The following is a 19966-nucleotide window of genomic DNA, read 5'->3' as shown; positions in this document are numbered from 1 at the left end:
TTTTATGTTTATTTTTCAATTAAGAAATTCGGTGTCATATGCTTTGGTGAATTTTCAATAAATAAGACCTATTGTATAGTGTATACCAGTTGTCATTGTTTTATGTCGTACGGCTTCCTATACACGTCTTTTTTTATTTATTAAGACTTTAGCTCCTTTGTTCGTATGTATTATAACAGTACCTTGTTTACTTTGAAAACTTAAAATTATATTATCAATCATTTTCTATACATTTTCTATACATAAATATTTTTGGAAAACTCTGAAGTTGATATTCATGAAGTCACTTCGAAAAACAATCTAAAGTTAATCAATATTAAATCGTTTCTGTATTTTCAAAATTACTATTGTTTATTACTTAAACACATATACATGATATATGCGTAGCTTTGAAATTGTCTTCTTTATAAATTTTTAGGATATGGTTGTAACTATTACTATGATAAGCAACCAACTTTCAAAACTAGTGTACACACTTATTGAATAGAAAACTCTTGCTTATTTTTAGCAAGTTTTCTGTTGTATTGTTTTGTAAATTAATAACACTGTTTATCATTTAAAATAGCAAATAGTTTTAAAAATCTATTTATCAACGATTGTGTTATAGAAATATCTTGAATGCAAGTTTGTATACTCAGTTTTCGATGCATGTCGCTACAACATGTTTATTTCATTGGTATTTCCGCGTATGTGTTGTTGTCAACCTTAATACTAATTTGTTGTCATACTGTTTTGACAATGATCAAACTAACTATGTTATTTTATCTGTTAAATCTGAAAATTGTAGCATTTTAATAATATGTCAACTGACTTAATCATATATATCAAGCAATAACTTTTTTTCAATGTGCCAAATGTTTCAAAACAAGTCTTAGAAATTTATACATCTTTCCAATCAAAACATTTTCGTTTTACTCAAGGAGCACTGGTGCAGTTAAAATAGACCAGGTTTTTTTTAGTAATGTCCTTCACCGGCAAAATGTGTCAATAATGCACGCCTTAATGATGCCATTTACTAGATTGAGGTGCCTGTCTATATCCCTGCACTATCAAATTTCGTTACGCCTCTTCGTAATCATCCTTGAGTAGAATAAGTTATTTAAATTGAAGAATTTAATTTGCAGAGTAATTCGCGCAATATAGCATCATATTTTTTCAACAGCTCGAATGATCGTCACTAAATTAAAAACAAAATTACGAAGATGCAACGATGTCAAAAGTGGTCTATTGGACCATCTATTCATCGATCCAAAATTTCATGTAGGTACATTAAATATTATAGAATGCACACGACAGATGACAAGAAATATTGATACCGTGTTCACTTTAACAACCAAAGTTCCTAAGTTATCTCGATCTAGTCATACATTTTCATTTACTGATGTTATCTTTCGATGGTTAGGTGTTTGGATACGTACCCCTTGTTTCACCAGTATCAAAGGTAACTTGTACATAAAAAGTGCCTTCAATGCTTGTGTCAACTTGTCCTACTTCTAGTACTCTCTGGATTACAGCACGAATTGATGATCTGAAAGATTTATGACTTTTAAATGCGTTAGGCGCAGCACGAAGGTAAAGCTGTATAGACCCTTTTTTCACATTTACTATTTTTAACGACGATGTCGTCCCTATTTCACATTGGAAGAGATCTCTCTCGTCTAAAACTTTTATTTCTTCTTTCTCGGCCAGACCATCAATTCTCATTTTTGCCCTTTTCTCTTCTGAAATACAATAAGTTATTATCTTTTCTACATATATTTAAAATTTAAAGTTTATGAATGAAAGGTCAAACATATGCCTTATTAAAATGAGATATATACGGACTATCTAAGAGCTATTATAAAATAAGTACCATTTAAATCGGGATATGTATACGGCTTTGTTTTCATATTTGCACTTGTTGTTTTAATATATGTACACAAAGTCTGGCTTTAGATCTATTTTTTACCACGTGATTTTTTTATCCCAATTTCGTGTCCATGTTGTCCACCGTCGATGTAAACTTTTTAATCTTGTCGACTGAAACCACTGGATAAAAAATTCAACCAAAAGTATACTTAAAAGAATGGACATTCATAATATTATATTGCTGATTATAACATGACCTACCTGTTGATATAGTAACATCCCATTCCTCTGTATTTTCTAGCTTTCTTTTACTAATCTTGATTTTAGCTGTCCTTTTCTCAAATCTTTCCATATATTCTTTAAGGGTAAAAACATCTTGCATTATAAAATTATCAATTAGTTGTGTGTATAAAATCTTGTATGGCAGCAAATGACTTAATTAATGTTTCAATTTTTATCAGAAATATTGAATCATGCATATTTTTTTATATTTTTATTAATATTGTATTTATATTGTGTGAGAGATCAAATATATCCATTCAGTGTATGCTTTGTTTTGATTAACAACTTTATTTGATTGAGTTAAGTCATTTCTATTGATATTGTATAGTGTGCCTTTCACTATTGTAATGTTACACTACTACTTCAGGTTAGGTTGAAGGTTTGCGCCTGTTTAACCAGTCATAAGACAGGAACCTGTTGTTCAGTGATTGTTGTTTTTATGTATATAAGAAGATGTGGTATGAGTGTCAATGAGACAACTCTCAATCAAAGTCACAATTTGTAAAAGTAAACAAATGATTCGTAAGTGATTCCTGTTTCTCGTTTTTATATAGATTACGAGTAAACCGTTGTTTTTCCTGTTTGGATTCTGTTACACGGGCCCTTAATTTATAGCTTGATGTTCGTCGTGAGTCAAGGGTCTGTGTTAAGGCTTTACAATGATATATAATGGTCTAAATTTACCCCTTATTACTTTGGTTGAGAGTGGTCTAATTGGCACTCATACCACATCTTCTTATTTTTACATTTAATTGTGACCAGAGAAGTTTTTTGGGGTTTGATCTGCTACCGAGCAGTGATTTCTTAACTGTTTGCTAGTAATTAAAAAGTGCAGTCACAATGTGCCAATATAAAAAATGTGAAAGCCACAATCTTATTACAACCAACGAAAATCCTATTAATAAGGGAAAAGTTATGTGTCCAAAACGATTAGTTGTTCAATTCATTCTTCAAAGGAATTTGCTAAATCCCAAAATTGTGGTAGTCATATGGCGTTGAAATGTACAAAACGGTTATTGAAAGTCCGGCGAATTTTTTTGAAATGTAAACCGAAAATTAGAAAATAAAATATTTTTGCACAATGTTGGAATGAAATTGACCAAACATCCTGCCAGTTGTAGTTTTTCTAAAAAGATTATCGTTGTGGTCGTCGTTTTTGGTGGAAAAGTTTTACCAATTGTAGAAATTAAGCCATGTGCATGTTTTGTGTTGAGGTAACATATCACTGATATGATAATTTTCTGTAAAATTTATGAAATGTTTAATTTGAAACACTAAGGTTATTTCATTCCAAGGTTACCATTTCGTTAGCCATCTTTGGCACATCTTTTCGGAATTTTTCGGTTTTGTTTCTTTTCAAATGTGTATTTGAATTAGTTTTCAATCTGATTTGATTTAAGCGTCATTTGTCAGGCGTTCAAATTAAAAGATAAGTCTAGTATCTTCGATAAGTTTGTTAACCTTATTAGTCTAGTTTGTTTTGTATTTAGGTATAATTTGTTACGTCACTAAAATGTGATCATGTATAAAAATAGAATATGTTTACTTATAACCCCAATCGAGACCAAGATAGTAGATAAAAGAACAAACAGCTGCTTTATTTTTTTCAAGGGTTACTACGAAATTCCATGATAATCAAAGTTCAAAGAGACAACATTAAATGTGTTTGTCGTTCACATTTTGTTTATGTACAGAAAGTAATAAAATACATGTTAACCATTCAAATTCGGCCTTGGTGTTTGTCACAAAAAGGAAATGAGTTTTCATAAACTGAGACTTGAATTTACCCGTTTTATTGGTGTAACAGCTTAAAAGTCTTTCCGAATTATCTTTTCAAAGATTTCTGCTCAACCCGGTGATAGGGACGTTTTAAAATTGCATTGAGGGTTGATTTTTTTTGTTTTTGTATTTTGGCTCTCTGTCTAAGGCCTCATTTTGACTTTGAGATAAAGAACAGCAATGATTGCGATGTTCCTTTGCTTTTTTGCAGTGCTTGTACCAATTTTGTCTCAGGATTGAATATCCTTATCTCTTTTTTTCTTCCATAATTGTCAGATCATATGTTTTCGTACGTCATATGAATACGTACTATGCATGTTTTTTCAATGGAAAATGTGACGTGACAATGCATTTTTAATAGCACGAAAACCCATGAGACGAGGATATATTGGAATTTAATATTTTAATTTTTCTCTTTTACATTATATAATGTATTAATATAAAGTCAATAAGTGTTACACTTTCAATTGTACATTTTGATATTAACATACCGTCATTTTCTAAGCTGGACAAATCTTGTCCCTTTGCACATTTCTCATGTCCACCTTCTTTGTGAGATATAAGTCCTATATATACAAGATAGTTTTAATACTAAATGTCTGAATAAAAGCAAACGATAACTCTTGCGGGGCGATGGATCATATAATTATGATACAGTACATTACAAAATATAAAATATAACAAGCAAGTCTAAACGGATACAAGATATTTTGAAACATCGACTAGTAAGACATAAAAGAAGCATATATCATGTACAGGGTGTCCTGTCAATCAAGTTAAATACATTAATTGTTCCCTTCTAATTTCTCAGTAGTAAAATCTCATCTGCAGATGCATGTCAGTTAAAGTAAAAAGATAAATACCGAACTTCAAGGGAAATTCAAAACGGAAAGTATAGCAAAATCACAAGCTAATACACTTTAAACGAATAGAAAATAACTTTCACATATCTGACTAGGTACAGGCATCTCCTTATGTAGAAAACGGTAGATTTAACCTGGTTATTTTAGCTAGCTCAACATCTCACTTGTATTACAATTGCATTGAATTCAGTTATACTGACAGCGATGTGTAAGCAAAACAAACAAGACTTAAAAGGTAAAAATGTCACATTTTATGTACAGCAGTCAACGTCCATCTCTACTGATACATTACGTCGCATTATACGGAATTCTGTAATAGGGTTAAACGTTGTGCTTAAACATAAAATCTGAAATAAATAATAGCGCAACGCCACAAGTGTTATGCCTAACATTATGATTAACTGACATGCGATTTGTTGTTGTCGCAATCAAGAACAGACATGTTTTCCGACTATGATTTTCAGGTATTGTTGTCCACAATTTATAAACATACGTTGTGACTTATTTTCTTTCGTTACGGAGTCTTAGTTTCGATGGCTGGAAAACCCTGAAAAGCAGATAAGGCTTATCCTGCAGACAGAATCTAATCTCTCTCTTTAAATTTTATGTGTTCCGTCGGTTCTTTTGACTTTCATTATAAAAATGGTTTACAAAATTTGATAACGGAACGCTCTTGTTACATCTTGTAATTTACTAGGATAAATAGTCTAAACCTATTTTTTATTTAAAATCGCCTGGTCACTAAACATTGCAGTATTTTGCGTTTTGAGATTCATTTTTGAAATCAACGAAAATGACATAACTTAGTGTTGGCCTGTTCAGATTTATTCGAATAAAAATAGATGTCTTTTTTAAGTGTCATGACAACTGCTGTCGGTGTTTCACTGCATGGTCGTATAAGTGAATGTTCCGCACAAATGGAGAAGCACCTACACAAATAAAAAAAACAGCCGAGCAGAAAAAAATTGTACATGTTATGTCTATGAACTATGACGGTTGTTTGCTATTTATTCCGTTGGTTGATTAAATCCTCACGTTTGATTGTGTTACCTTTAATTTGATGGAATTATCCCCTTTTTGGGATTGCCGTGGTGTTCGTTATTTTTGTTATACCTTTGACGTCATTTGGTATAAAGTCTCAAACCATCTAGTATCAGTAATAAGTTAAAAACATACTGTATGAATCATGTTAAGTTCAAAAACGTTGATAAATTACGCATGTTGCGTTTATATTGGAATCATGATAAAAATTGTTGTTGTTGTTTTTTTTTTAACACTTGAATATAAATTCAATGCACTAAACCTGTTAACAATGACCTTACCACTACAGCTTTAACTGTAAGGTACCCTGAAATTGTTAGTATCTATAAGAACAGGGTTTCATATAGATAAGTATTATTTTCTTATATTTCATATTAGAATAGTATAATTAAATACAATGTTCAATAATAATGTAATACACTGATCTGAAATTAATTATATACTTTTTTTACAATTTAATACAATGTTCAATAATAATATAATACACTTATCCGAAATCTAGTGTCGGTTCATCTCGTTTATCAATTGCATGATTTAAGTGTGTGGAATATCGATTTTCTTGATCGGATGGTTTACCTCGTTTAAAGGTGAGAGCATGCTTTTGAATGGAAACTTATTGTTGAATTTGGCGATTTTATATCTAATTCTGCTTGGATTTTAAACTTATTAGGTGAGTTATTTATTTATTTATATAGTTAAGGTGTCTTAAAGATATCATAAAAGTGTTTTGCGTTTTGGAGAAAAACACATTTCTGTTAAATTAAATTTTGAAACACTTGGACTGAAGTATATTCTTTGTCTAAATTGTAGGATCTTACATATTCGTCAAATTCAGATTTAAAGAGAATGAATACATAAGTAGATTTATTTCTTCGATTGGATACATAGTATAATTTGTAGATAGCAAATCATATAATTGTCAGAATTATATTGAATCCGATATACTCGCTATATGTTATTTTGTAGCCTATTACGATATCTTTTAAGTTGATTTTTTTTATTAAAATTCATTTGAGATAAAATTTTATTTACAATTTCCCAAAAATTCTTTTAGAAATTTACATTCGATAAAAAAGTGATGATACGTGTCTTTTAGTTGACAAAGTTGACAATATAGACTAGTTTCGATTTTCCATTTGTGGAGATTTGAGTTTTTGACTATTGAAATTTCTGCAATCCAATTTTTAGTGTTTCGCAGTTTTTTAAATATTTTATCGTGGGCAATTTTTCCATTGTCGTCAATAATATCATTAACATAAATGAAATCACTTTGTATCCAATTATGCATAATAAGCGGCTTGTTTTTAAATTTTATAAATTTATTACCCCAGATAACTTGCTTTGTTATCTCGACAAAGTTTTTCAATTCTGTGTTTTTCGTTTCATGAATTAAAATCCAACTTTTTATTATTTCTAAGTAAACTTCTGGAATATCCTTAGTTATGTGATCTAGTTTTTTTAAGGTTTGGTTGTTTAAATTCATTCTAAAAATGAGGAAATTTTCCCCTAATTTATTTAAAAATAGCTTTGGTATCAATGTTCAATTTTCTTGTTTTGCCTGTAGCAATCTAGAGACCCATCTTATCTTAAGAGAGGAGAAGTAGCTTTTTATGTCGGTCATATTTAGTCCTACCTGGTTGTAATCTGCTAACAAAGAATTCTTTTAACTTTGTCTTTCTTACCATTCCATATAAAACTAAAGATTTCTCTTTCTAGATCAAGTATATTTGAGTTACTTAAAGCTGTAACGTTTGCAAAAAAGTAAATTGTGGTATAATGAGGGTTTTAACTATTAGAATTTTACCAAAGATTGTTAAGTTTCTTTTTTTCCACGATGTAATCAGATTTCGACTCTTTTCAAATCTAGTATCCAAATTCAATTTTTCACAATCTTTTTTTTATTAATGCCGAGATATATACCTAGCACTTTTACGGGTTTATCCGTGAAATTAATTTCATCTACTTTATCTCTACAATGTTTGAGTTTACCAATCCAAATTCCTTCTGTGTTATTTTTATTTAGTTGTAATCCGGAAAAAGTTCCAAAATTTCGATTATATTTAATGCTGTTCGGATTTCTTCTTTTGATTTTAGGAATAGAGTTGTATCATCAGCAACTTGCGTGATTTTCAAGCTATGTGTTTTACTATCAATGTTTTATTCTATGCCTCTAATATTTTTGTTTTGCCTTATTTGGTTAGCCATTATTTCGACTGACATAACGAAAAGTAGAGAAGAGCACGGGCATCCCTGCCGGATACCTCTTAGGGGTCTAAAAGGGGCAGATGTCCACTCGTTATTAAATATAGAACTATTTATATTTGTATACAATGTTCTTATCCAATTTATGAAGGGTTTATTAAAACCAAAATATTCTAATGTATGATACATAAAATTCCATTCTAATGTGTCGAAAGCTTTCGAAAAATCTATGAATGTGCGCCTTCAATATTAAAATTATCTGCGTAATCTATTACATCTTTTATTTGGCGTAAATTAAAACCTATAAATCTGTTCTTTATGTATCCTGTTTGATCAGCATTAATGATTATATTTAAGATTTCTTTTATTCTTAAAGCTAAAGTTTATGAGAGTATTTTGTAATCACTATTTAATACTGATATTGGTCTGTAATTTGCAAGTTCCAAAGGATCATTTTTCTTATAAATTACATTCAGTAAACTTTGTCTCTGCGTAAACGGCAGATGTTTATTTTCAAAGCTAAAATTAAAAACATTTACAAGTAGCGGTCCAAGAAGTTCCCAAATTTTTTTATAAAAGTTAAGACTTATCCCGTCCATTCCTGGGCTTTTGTTTATTTTTAGATTATTGACTGCAATAGTTAATTCTTCTAGCGTTACGTTTTCGTAACAAGACTTACTTTCTTCTTCTGACAATTTATAATTAAGTTTTGCTTCAGTAATGTATGTTTGAACATCTGTATCCGGTTTTTGTTTAGTGTCGTATAAATTAGCATAAAAATCTCTCTCAAGCTTTAATATTTCATCTTGATCTGTTACTATTACCACATTATTGTTTCTCAGTTTAAGTATTGTCTTTTTCGTTTGTTTAGATTTTTCAAGGCCTAGGAAATACGCGTTATTTTTTTCTCCTTTTTTCTACCCACGCTTGTTTTGATCTTATTGGAGTTTTTTTTTTAGCTTTGTATTCATATTGGTTTTCTAGCTCTTTCTCTAAAGTGGATAATTTTTCTTTTATAAAATCATTTTTCTCATTATTTGATTTTTCATATAATATTTTTAGTTGTACTTCTAAATTACGTGTTACATTTTTAACGTGTTACATTTTTCCTATTTTTTGCTTTACTTTTACTATACTTAATACTAAAATTGAGAATGGAAATGGGGAATGTGTCAAAGAGACAACTACCCGACCATAGAGCAGACAACAGCCGAAGGCCACCAATGGGTCTTCAATGCAGCGAGAAACTCCCGCACTGTATTCCTATATTTCCAATTTGAAGGAGTCCCACAAAAGTTTTGGATCTATTTCTTTTTTTTTTCTGTCTTATTCTTATGTTTTTGTATAATTTTATTTATATTGCATTCATATTCTTGCTCGTCGAGAATACCGTTATTAATTTTCCAGTATCCCGGGCCTCTTGTTTCAATTGCTACAGATTGTATTTGTATGGATACTACTTGGTGGTCAGTACTTTTAATAAGAATAGGGCTTATATCACACGACTTTACGTTAACACGAAATTTTTTTTTAACTAGGAACAAGTCAATTCGACTAGACTGGACTGGATTTTTACGTCTCAATGTGTATTGGATCTTTTGTCTCCATATATCTATTAAGTCATTTGATTTTATTAAATTTTGTAGACTATTGACTGGTTTACTTACTTTTTTACGAATATTTGAATTTTTTTATCTACATTTTTAAGGGCGTCGTTCATATCTCCTCCTTAAATTGTTGTACCTATTGCGTTTTTGTTTATAAAGTCATTTAATTTTTTGTAAAAGCTATTTCGTTCAGATTCTATATTTGGGGCATATATGTTTATATGTATATATAAGAGAATATATTATATTTTCAAATTCGATATTTATCATGATTATTCGACCTTCTGAATCTTTATGCTCATCTATTAATTTATAGTATAGTTTGTTATTAATTAATATTGCTACTCCTCTGCTGGAGGTCGTTCCGTGGCTATAATAACAAGAATAATCTGATTCTATAGTCAAAACGTTTTCTAGGGATGTATTGAAGTGAGTTTCTTGAATAAAAGATATTTTACATTTCTGATTATTTATCCATTGATAAAAAATCTCAATCTCTTTTGTTTATCTCGAAGTCCCTTAACATTTGCTGTACAAGTATGCAGGTTATTTAGCATGTTTTAATTAAAAGTGATTTGATTTTATATTACGTTTAATTAGTGAGCGTACTTTAACTTTGGGTCGCATTTTTAAAAGTAAACTTTATTTCTCCTACATTTAATCGTAGTATTTTAGCGTTAGAGTCACCTGTAAAAATGATTACGTTCATCAATTTTCTTTTTTGTAATTGGATTGTAACAGTATTTTTATAGTCTGTCCCACAATTGTGATTTGTCCAATATTGAGATGATAATTTTGAAACATATAATGCATACTCATACACAATTACTACATACTTGAAATATATATCACACAACGTATACATAGAACTATTGAAGAAATTACAAAATGACACATTTTTTTTGCCTTGTACAAACTACAACAAATGTATGGTTTTGACAGAGATAAAATAATATACTGTCTCTAATTTTCTCAGTTAGTAATGTGAAAATAATTTCAAATCTATGAAGCTCTGATGAAGTACTGTTTGTTTTTATGTTTTGTTTTTCATAACATTTTACAGTGTTTATTTAATTTTTGCACAATATTTTCCTTTTCTTTAGTTTCAGTTGCATTATATGATTTATGCTGTGAAGATGTACTAAGAAGAGATATTAAGGTAGGTAAATCTTTTCTTCTGATTTGATATTTTTGAGTACTTCTACGGTTTACTCCTGGTTTGCCCACTTTTAATTCTACCAATTATCTATTAGTAATTAAAACAAAAAAGACAAAAAAATTTAATGAGCATACAATTGTATAGTCTGTTCCAACTTAGGTATATAATAGTTTGTTAGTGTTTTCTATATATTAAGGTAATTTTTTTCTAATTCCATTTTCATTTGAATAGAAAAATCATTAAAAAAACAAACATTTTCCTCAATAATTTAATATCAATTCAATCAATTCATTTAACATACATGTACAATGACAAAACAATGACATTCAGTTATAAAAGTGTCTTTATAATTATTTTCTGAATGATTTTCATGATATAAATACACCAATACGAGTTCTCTTTTATTGCAAACATACTCAATTTAATATATGAATCAATTTTATAAACAGTGCAGCCCCCTTTTGTACATGATATTTAGAAACAAACCTTAATAGGCAAAGAAAACAGGTAAATTTCTTCTAGAGACTTGATCTTCATGTCTTTGACAAGACGTCCAAGTTTCGTAACTAAATGCATTGCATAAAGAAATAAATAAAGCACTGTGGTAAAATAAGTAATATGGGGCACTATATGTAAAAAGTTGAGAAATACAATCTTTTATATCTTCATCAAAAGTCACAAAACATTATATTTACAAAGTCACAAATTACAATATTTCACTTAATTGTACAGTTCAAATGGGGAAGATGGGAAGCTGCGTCTGAGTAATCTATCACGTTGATAAGTCCTTGTTGGTAACTGTCTTTCAGTAGTTGGAGTCTGCATGTGTCTATTATTATGTATCGTCGTCTTTTTGGTGGGCGGGCTCCTCCTGCTGCATACTGGATAATATAACATTCTGTTAGTGCCTTTGTCTTCTTCAGTAACTCGATGATCTCTTAGATGTTAGGGGTGATTCCATAGAAAGCGGAATCCTTCAACCCAGAACTCTGTCACGTAATCTGTAAATGATGTTGCAACTGTAATGTTGTCAGCTTTCCAATGTCTTCTAAAATTGTTAGCCAAACATCCTCAACAAGGTGGGGTGTATTGTTGGTTTTTTTTTAGAAGAAAAATGCTACCTTGGATGCAGATTACTGTTCAAATTGTGTCATATTGAAAGCTTGGCTACTGAACATTTGCATTTACCAGTATATCCCTTTTGTTAGAATTAATTGAATATTTTTTATATTAAATTTCAGAACAGTGTCTTTATTAAAATTTAAAAATAAGTTCAATAAATAAAATAAAATTTTAAATGACATTTATTCTAATCGTTAGTTTCATTATTGTGCTTTTACTTTTTTTCAGAATGTACCAATAATTGAAACTATTTGTTGAAAAATTGTAAAAATAATAAACATTTTTGTACACATTTTTTCCTATTTCTTTTTTTTTTTTCTGTTTGTCAAATTAAATACATTTTCCTGCTAAAAAAATATATGAAATATAGAATATGTTTGCACATTTTCCTTGAGATGATAACAGAATATAATGATTTTTTACAGGTAAAATAAAATGTAAAAATATGACTATAATTCAGAAATAAACTATAATTGTTAAAATAACAATTCCCCCTATGTTTACATATGCATGTAATTAAAAGTGGGCAAACCAGGATGACACCACTTCTACTATAGATAGAAGTTATGAACCTAAAAGGTTTTAAATAGAAAAATGACTGTTTAGCTTTTCTAATATGATTATTTTTATCTCTGTCATTTTTTGTGTTTGGTATTATCAAAAATACTTCTGTTAATATTAACATTAACATGAAGATAAATGTTATAATGAATATGTGCAAAATTTTACTTTTCTTTTTTTCATATTTACTCTTGTAACATTTGTTTTGGAATCTTTGTTCCATTCAATTATCTTTTTATAATTACTCAATACACACAAACATAAATACAAAAGACAAGACATATAAACATATATATTTTTTTTTGTTTTTTGTTTGTTTGTTATATATAAAAATTTTATAATTTATAGATGCACTGATTGTCTTTTCCTATCTGGTTCATTGGTAGTAGGTGGGGTTCTTTCCTTGGCTGCATTTGTTTTATTCTTGGGGGTTAAAAATTTTGAAATGTCAGATTGTGCTGATGAAGAATCTCTTTTTGCTTCTGCTGGTTTTGATGCCTGTTGTTTAGAAGAATCACTTGAAGTTTTATTTCCCTCCTTTTTTGAAGACTTGTTTGCCTTCTTTTTTTTTATCTTTTTTGGTATTCCCTGATGTTATTTCTTCATTTAATGACATAGAGTGTGTCAGATTGTCCTCATCATCTCCATCTGTTAATTCAGGTTGTTCATCAGTATCCTCTTTTTTGTCATTTTCTCTAAGATCTTCAGTTTGTTGTCTTTCTTCATATTTTGTATTTTCATCATCATTAGCTGTTGTTGTTTCTTGTTGCCCTTTTCCTTCTGTTTCAGAATGTTTTTCCATGTTCGTATTCACAAAGGTAGGGCATTCAAGCATCTTATGGCCATATTCATTGCATAGTCTTCATTTCCATTCATTTGGACAGTTATTTATATTATGTCCTTTCAGTTGGAATTTGTTGCACAAGAACATGTCTGTATCTTTCAATTGACCAAAGTGATATATTCTTGCTGTGTATTGACCTATTGTAAGAAACCTTGGGAGTTGTTTGTCAAACTTATTGCATGAGACTACTCTGTCTCCTGTCCAGCAGTATGTAACCAAGTTATCGACCCTAAGTCTTTCTCTATTTATAGTGTTAACTTCTATGTTTCTTTGTCTTAGTTCTCTGTCAAATTGACCATCATCTGCTGATAGTGGGATGTTTTTAACTCTTACTGTTGTTGTTAACCACTCATCTTTTTGGTAATATGGGTTTTGGGAGTGCAGAGGTACCGACTTAATCTTAATGTGATGCCTTCTGTTAGCAACAGCATTCTGTCTACCTCATTGTCAAGGTAGATTCTCCACATTTGTTTTATTCTTTGTATGCTTCTTACAAACTGCGGTTTTATCTAATGTTCAAGTGCTTTGTATATTTCTACGTGTGTTTTCCAAAGTGCTTTTGGCGGAGTTTTGTTGCCAAGGAAGTCTGATTCTTTCATGAAGATAGGTTTGACTCCTTTAAGCTTTGATTCAAGATCACTGTAGGCCTGATAATTTACACTATGATGTTTACAACATTGAAGAAAGATGGCGCTAACATATTGTCACTACCACCGGACGAAGATTTGTCAATTTCTGGTTGTGTACCATCTGAATCTTGCTTGTTACTTTCATTTGCTGTTCTGGTAACATGTTTTGGTTGTTAGACATTGTTTTAATGACTTACTTGTCATATACTCTACACTTTTTATGATTTTTTTCGTCAGAGCTATTCACCACTAGACCGTAGTTAAAGGGCGATAATTCCTTCTCCCAAGAAAGATAAAAATTGTTACCTGATATGGACAATCGGTCATGTGCTATTGCAATGTTTCCTTAATTATGACAGCATAGACATATCGATACAACATGAAAACTATGTACCCTGTCTTGGGTAGAGGTTCGATAACATGTAGATTTTGAAAGTTTTAAGCAATGCAAAAGCAACTGACGTCATTTTTATTTAAAAAAACTAAAGTGAAGCTTTCAATTATAAATGCAATTACAACATCATGTCATCGATGCCCTAACCAGATTACGAAAGAATGATACATTTGAAATTTTAAGGTAAAGGGCCGGTAGATTTGAACCAAATGTCTTTGTACTTTAAGAGAAGAGCTGATATACTTACTGATAATTGTCCAGAAAGTTTTCATTCTATTACTATTTTTTTATTAAATGGAAAAATTGAAACTTTATATCAAATTTAAATTAATTAATTAAAATGTTTTACAATAAGCGATTTCCTATATAATTCTGCTATACAAATGAAGACATAAACAGCAAATAGTAAAGTGTTTAAAACTTAAAAATACTTGTATATTGCTTTTTGACATACAATTTCAAATAGACACGTATAAAATTTATAAAGACTATCAAAGATATTTAATCAATACAACTCCAAGGAGCCATTTATGATGTTCTACGAGTACCAACTGACTGCCATATGAAAATATTGCATTGTTTATCTATTGTTTGTAGATCTAATCATCTTTGTTTCTAAAAATCGAATGTCATTTGAACACAGGTTTAACAAACATCACGAAACAAAACGTTTAAAACAGCAACACAAGAATAAAATTACCAAGGCAAAGAAACAAGCCAAACAATAATAGGTTGGACTATGCACGGTATTTTTACAAGTCGAGACATTTATTCAAGTTTTACAATTTAAAATTCAGAATTCACAAATACAAATTCGAATTCTTCTCTTTAAATGTTAGAGAATATTAAATTTCACAAGGCCTTGTAAGCCTTTTTCACGAATGTGACCTACCGAATTAGACTATTTACCGGGTTTGTATTAACATGAGCAACACGACGGATGCTACATGTGGAGCAGGATCTGCTTATCACCCCCAGTTTTTGGTGGGGTTTGTGTTGCTTAGTCTTTAGTTTTCTATGTTTTGTCTTGTATACTTTTATTTGTCTGTTTGTCGTTTTCTTTTTTTAGCCATGGCGTTGTCGTTTTTTTTTCTATCTTTTAGTTTGAGTGTCCCTCTGGTATCTGTCGCCCACTTTCTCAAACAGATGACAAGACACAGTTCCTCGGTCAGGCTCCCTGAACATATGGTCATTCAAACTAGGCTTTTGAGATCTAAACTCCCAAGTGTTATATCGATAAATGGAAATTAAAAAACGTAATTACCTGCTTACGTCATATGTACATGGAATGTTAATATATATTTATGTCGTAAGGCACGGATTCCCATCACTACTGCTTGTCGTGAAAATACACAAAACACAATTCTGATTTGCAAGTCACTTTTATACACTGATGTACCAGAAGATCATCTCAAGATCTGCATGCATTACAATACATCCACGTATAACTCTTGAAATTTACGTCTGTCTACCGAAACAAAACGCATAAGCTTTCGTTTAGTCATTATACACTTATCATTTAATAGTTTCCTTAAATCAGATCATTATTTGCGGAAAAAAATAAAAAGTGAGGTAGACACGGAAGACAGAATTTATACCAATTAATTAATGGAATAAGTATGAACTTCAACATTATTATCATTCGATTGTACTTTAGGTTGGTACAATTACATTGTAACTTACCTTTTTTCTTTTTTCGATAAAGTAATTTATACTCGTCAACAACCATTTTCAATGTATTAATTTGCAATTGGACTATGTTCTTATATCTGACAGGTTCTGCAAGATATTTAATTTTTTCGAGATCATCCCAAGAAGTTTGAGCTTGTATGGTTTGCATAATCGTTTCAAACCAATTTTTCTCTGTTTCGTTGCATTTCCCAGCTTTCATGAGATAGCCAATTAAATCATTAAGCGGACAATCTTCAACAGAAACGTTTGTTTTATCAAAATATTCCGGAAAACAATTTGTCCTTTTAGTTCCACCTGATGGTCCATCTTCCGAAATTTGCTGTAAACACAGACAACATGGTTGATGGAAGATATTTCTATGTTTGTCAAAAAACTTGCGAAGTGAATATGTTCCATCTTGAGTTGGAGGAAGTCTAAGTTCCACAAAATGGTACAAAACCTGCCTCCCGGTATCAGTGAAAAGTGTCCATAACCTCGTATGGTCATCAGATGCACCAAAATCGTCGTCGTCGTCTGAAAAATGTAATAAAAAATCAAATCCCCAAGGTTTATAATTTTTGTTATATAACACAGATACAATGAGTATATGATAATTCAAATGATATCTTTAAAACTTGTTCACGGTTTAAAGAAATATTTATCAAATTTCATACTAAAAAATACCAAAAAGAATATTTATATTATTACTAAAACGTATAATAATGATAATAGTAACAAAATCGTTTTTGTTACAATAAAAAGTGGACGCATATAAAAGTAGCCCTACTCTGACACAACATAAAGCTTTTGATGTCATTGTATTCTTAAACTGACCAACACATTTGCAGAAATGAAACTGTAGTTGAAAGAGAAATGTTGTTAGACCATTTTGAGCCAACATTTACTTGTCTATGATATTGTGATAAAAATTGAGGATCAACATAGTATATAGATATAGGAAGATGTTGTATGAGTGCCAATGAGACAACTCTCCATCCAAGTCACAATTATAAAAGTAAACCATTATAGGTCAAGGTACGGTCTTCAACACGGAGCCTAGGCTCACACCGAACAGCAAGCTATAAAGGGCCCCAACAATTACTAGTGTAAAACCATTCAAACGGGAAAACCAACGGTCTAATCTATATAAAAAACGAGAAACGAGAAACCCTTAGGAACCACATAAACAGACGACAACCACTGAACATCAGATTTCTGACTTAGGACAGGTGCAAACAATTGCAGCGGGATTAAACGTTTAAATGGTACCAAACCTTCTCCTTTTTCTGAAACAATAGTATAACATCAAAACATAGAAAGACACACTATAAAATATCAATTGGAATGACTTAACTGAATCAAAAAACGTAGTTACACAAACTTATTTAAGATTTCATAAAAAACCTGGGGTTCTTTTAAGTACTTGGCTTCCCAAAGGCAGTTCCTTTGTACAAGACTGTAAACATGGGATTTAAAAATTGGCATGTTAAAAGATGATCAATTCATCCCTTCGTAAATTTTACGGACGCCATCACGAGTTGGTTGACCGTTATGGAATAACCGTTTCACCGGTGATATCGGATATGTTCCTTACGTCGTAGCTACAATTCCCTTCCCTTTTCATGAATGTGACCTAGCGAATTAGACTATTTACCGGGTTTGTAATAACATGAGAAACACGACGGGTGCCACACGTGGAGCAGAATCTGTTTACCCTTCCGGAGTACCTGAGATCACCCCAGTTTTTGGTGGGGTTCGTGTTGCTTAGTCTTTAGTTTTATATGTTGTGTCATGTGTACTATTATTTGTCTGTTTGTCTTTTTCATTTTTAGCCATGACGTTGTCAGTTTATTTTCGATCTATGAGTTTGACTGTCTCTCTTGTATCTTTCGCCCCTCTTTTGTACATGTACAATTCAGGATATACCTGGTTTTAATGAAATTAAACTTAAGGTAAAACATTAGAAAAGCTGTGAAAATTGAAAAATTTGATTGAATATATAGGAATTATGAATTGGTGGTCTGACACCTATAGTGATTTTTCTTTTCATTGATTTTTCTACCGCTTTTATCGACTTTGAATTTATCGTGAATTGATTCAAATCATTTGTAAGATTAAGAACTAATACAAACATCTTTGTTTCCATATAAATGCACCCATTACAATCATTATATACAGGAACTACAGCTGATTTACTGTTTATACTTTTTGAGAAACAAACCTAATCAAGTAACTTTAATATTGATCACTGACTGACATATATACGCTGCAAGGAACCCATATATCCCAATATAGTAATCCTATTACTCATAATAAGAGAGAAATTCATTTTTTTTCAAGCAGTCGCTGAACCATGAAAATGAGATCAGGGACAATTGACATGTGATTGATGGAAACTTTGTAATATAAGGTATCTACATGTAAGATATGAAGTATCCTGGTATTCTACCTTCTGACATATAAAGCTTTAAACAAAAAGTTTATGACGCCGACGCCTCCGAATAGTAATACCTATGTCTCGCATACAGCGACTTTTCTCACAGTCGAGGCAAAAATCAAAAGTTTTGATAGGATCAATTAAAGAAAGAGATCGATGTTTTAAACTATCTAGAATATACAAAAGAATATATGGTATGATTGCCAATGAGACAACTCTCCACAAGAGACCAAATGACACAGAAATTAAGAAATTAACAACTATGGGTAACCGTACGGCCTTCAACAATGAGCAAAGCCCATACCGCATAGTCAGCTATAAAAGGCCCCGAAATGACAAATGTAAAACAATTAAAACGAGAAAACAAACGGCCTAATTTATGTACAAAAAAATGAACAAAAAACAAATATGTAACACTTCAAAAAACGACAACCACTGAATTACAGATTCCTGACTTTGGACATGCACATACATACAGAATGTGGCGGGTTTAAACATATAGAAGTTCTTTTAGAGTTCTTTAGAACCTACATATGGTTAATACCACTACGCGAGTAAACAGTGGCACAGTTTCCTAGTATTTCTGAAGACCCTCTTTCACTGCGGACAGATTTAGATACAGACTAAAGTCATAGATACAAACTTTTAAACCATATCAAAATTTTGAAATGGTTTTAAGTTCCAATGTGAATGCAACCTATTTTGAGGAGAACATTGTGTACCGATGGTTTTTCTCGTTCACATTTTGTTATGTTGGAACATAATATATCTAACAAAACGGTATTGGTTTTTATCAATGTTGTCGACCATACTGTTTCTGGCGTACAAAATGTTAATCCTGGAATCTATGATGAGTTTATTAATATGTAATTGCTATCATCTACCTCAGTTGGACTGATCTCCATAGCAATAATACCACATATTCTATTTTTAAATCAATTTAATATTTTAAAGTATATACAAAATTAGAACTAACCTTGTAATTCATTCGAAGTTACCTTTTCGACTATTCCAATAACTTTATCAAGAACTTCGCTTAGCTCATTTTTAAGCATTTTAAACCTGATCTCATCTGGCACTAAGCTTAATTCATAAGCACTGAATAGCTTTGTCTCTAATTCCTCACACTCTTTCTTATGGCCACCAAGACCAACAACTGCCTGAAATTCAAAGCACCGTAAATCTTTTGTATATTACGTTTTATTACCGATAAAAATTGCTTTATAAATTTTCATTTATTAACGAGACTAATTTTACAGTAGAAATTTACAAATTATCAATAATATAAGGTGTCAAATTTCAAGATACAATACTCATTTATGTATATTGTACATTGAAATTATGATTACAAAGAGAAGAAAACAATATTTGAACTGACAGAAATACTAATATATAATTAGGAAACTTAAATATGGAAAAAAACTGAACAGGCTTATAACTGTGTATTCCAGATGCGCGTTTCGTCTACAAAATACTCATCAGTGACGCTCGAAGCAAAAATGTTAAAAAGCCAAATCAAGTACGAAA

General features: G+C 30.8%; 1 protein-coding gene across 3 annotated transcripts in view; it reads right to left on the bottom strand.

The window, feature by feature from the left end:
* Positions 1 to 19966, bottom strand: part of LOC127712618 (uncharacterized) — a 113350-nt gene that overhangs the window by 29105 nt on the left and 64279 nt on the right. For all 3 annotated transcript variants that reach the window (XM_052219163.1, XM_052219164.1, XM_052219162.1), the window contains 5 exons: positions 19416 to 19599; positions 16015 to 16536; positions 4401 to 4475; positions 2110 to 2205; positions 1419 to 1721 (listed from right to left, as the gene is read on the bottom strand). In XM_052219163.1, the coding sequence (XP_052075123.1) occupies positions 1419 to 1721; positions 2110 to 2205; positions 4401 to 4475; positions 16015 to 16536; positions 19416 to 19599 (1180 nt within the window). The remainder of the gene's footprint in view (positions 1 to 1418; positions 1722 to 2109; positions 2206 to 4400; positions 4476 to 16014; positions 16537 to 19415; positions 19600 to 19966) is intronic.

This window comes from Mytilus californianus, unplaced genomic scaffold, assembly GCF_021869535.1.
Source record: "Mytilus californianus isolate M0D057914Y unplaced genomic scaffold, xbMytCali1.0.p SCAF_8, whole genome shotgun sequence".
Classification (NCBI taxonomy): Eukaryota; Metazoa; Mollusca; class Bivalvia; order Mytilida; family Mytilidae; genus Mytilus; species Mytilus californianus.
This window is presented reverse-complemented; position numbering and strand designations above follow the sequence as displayed.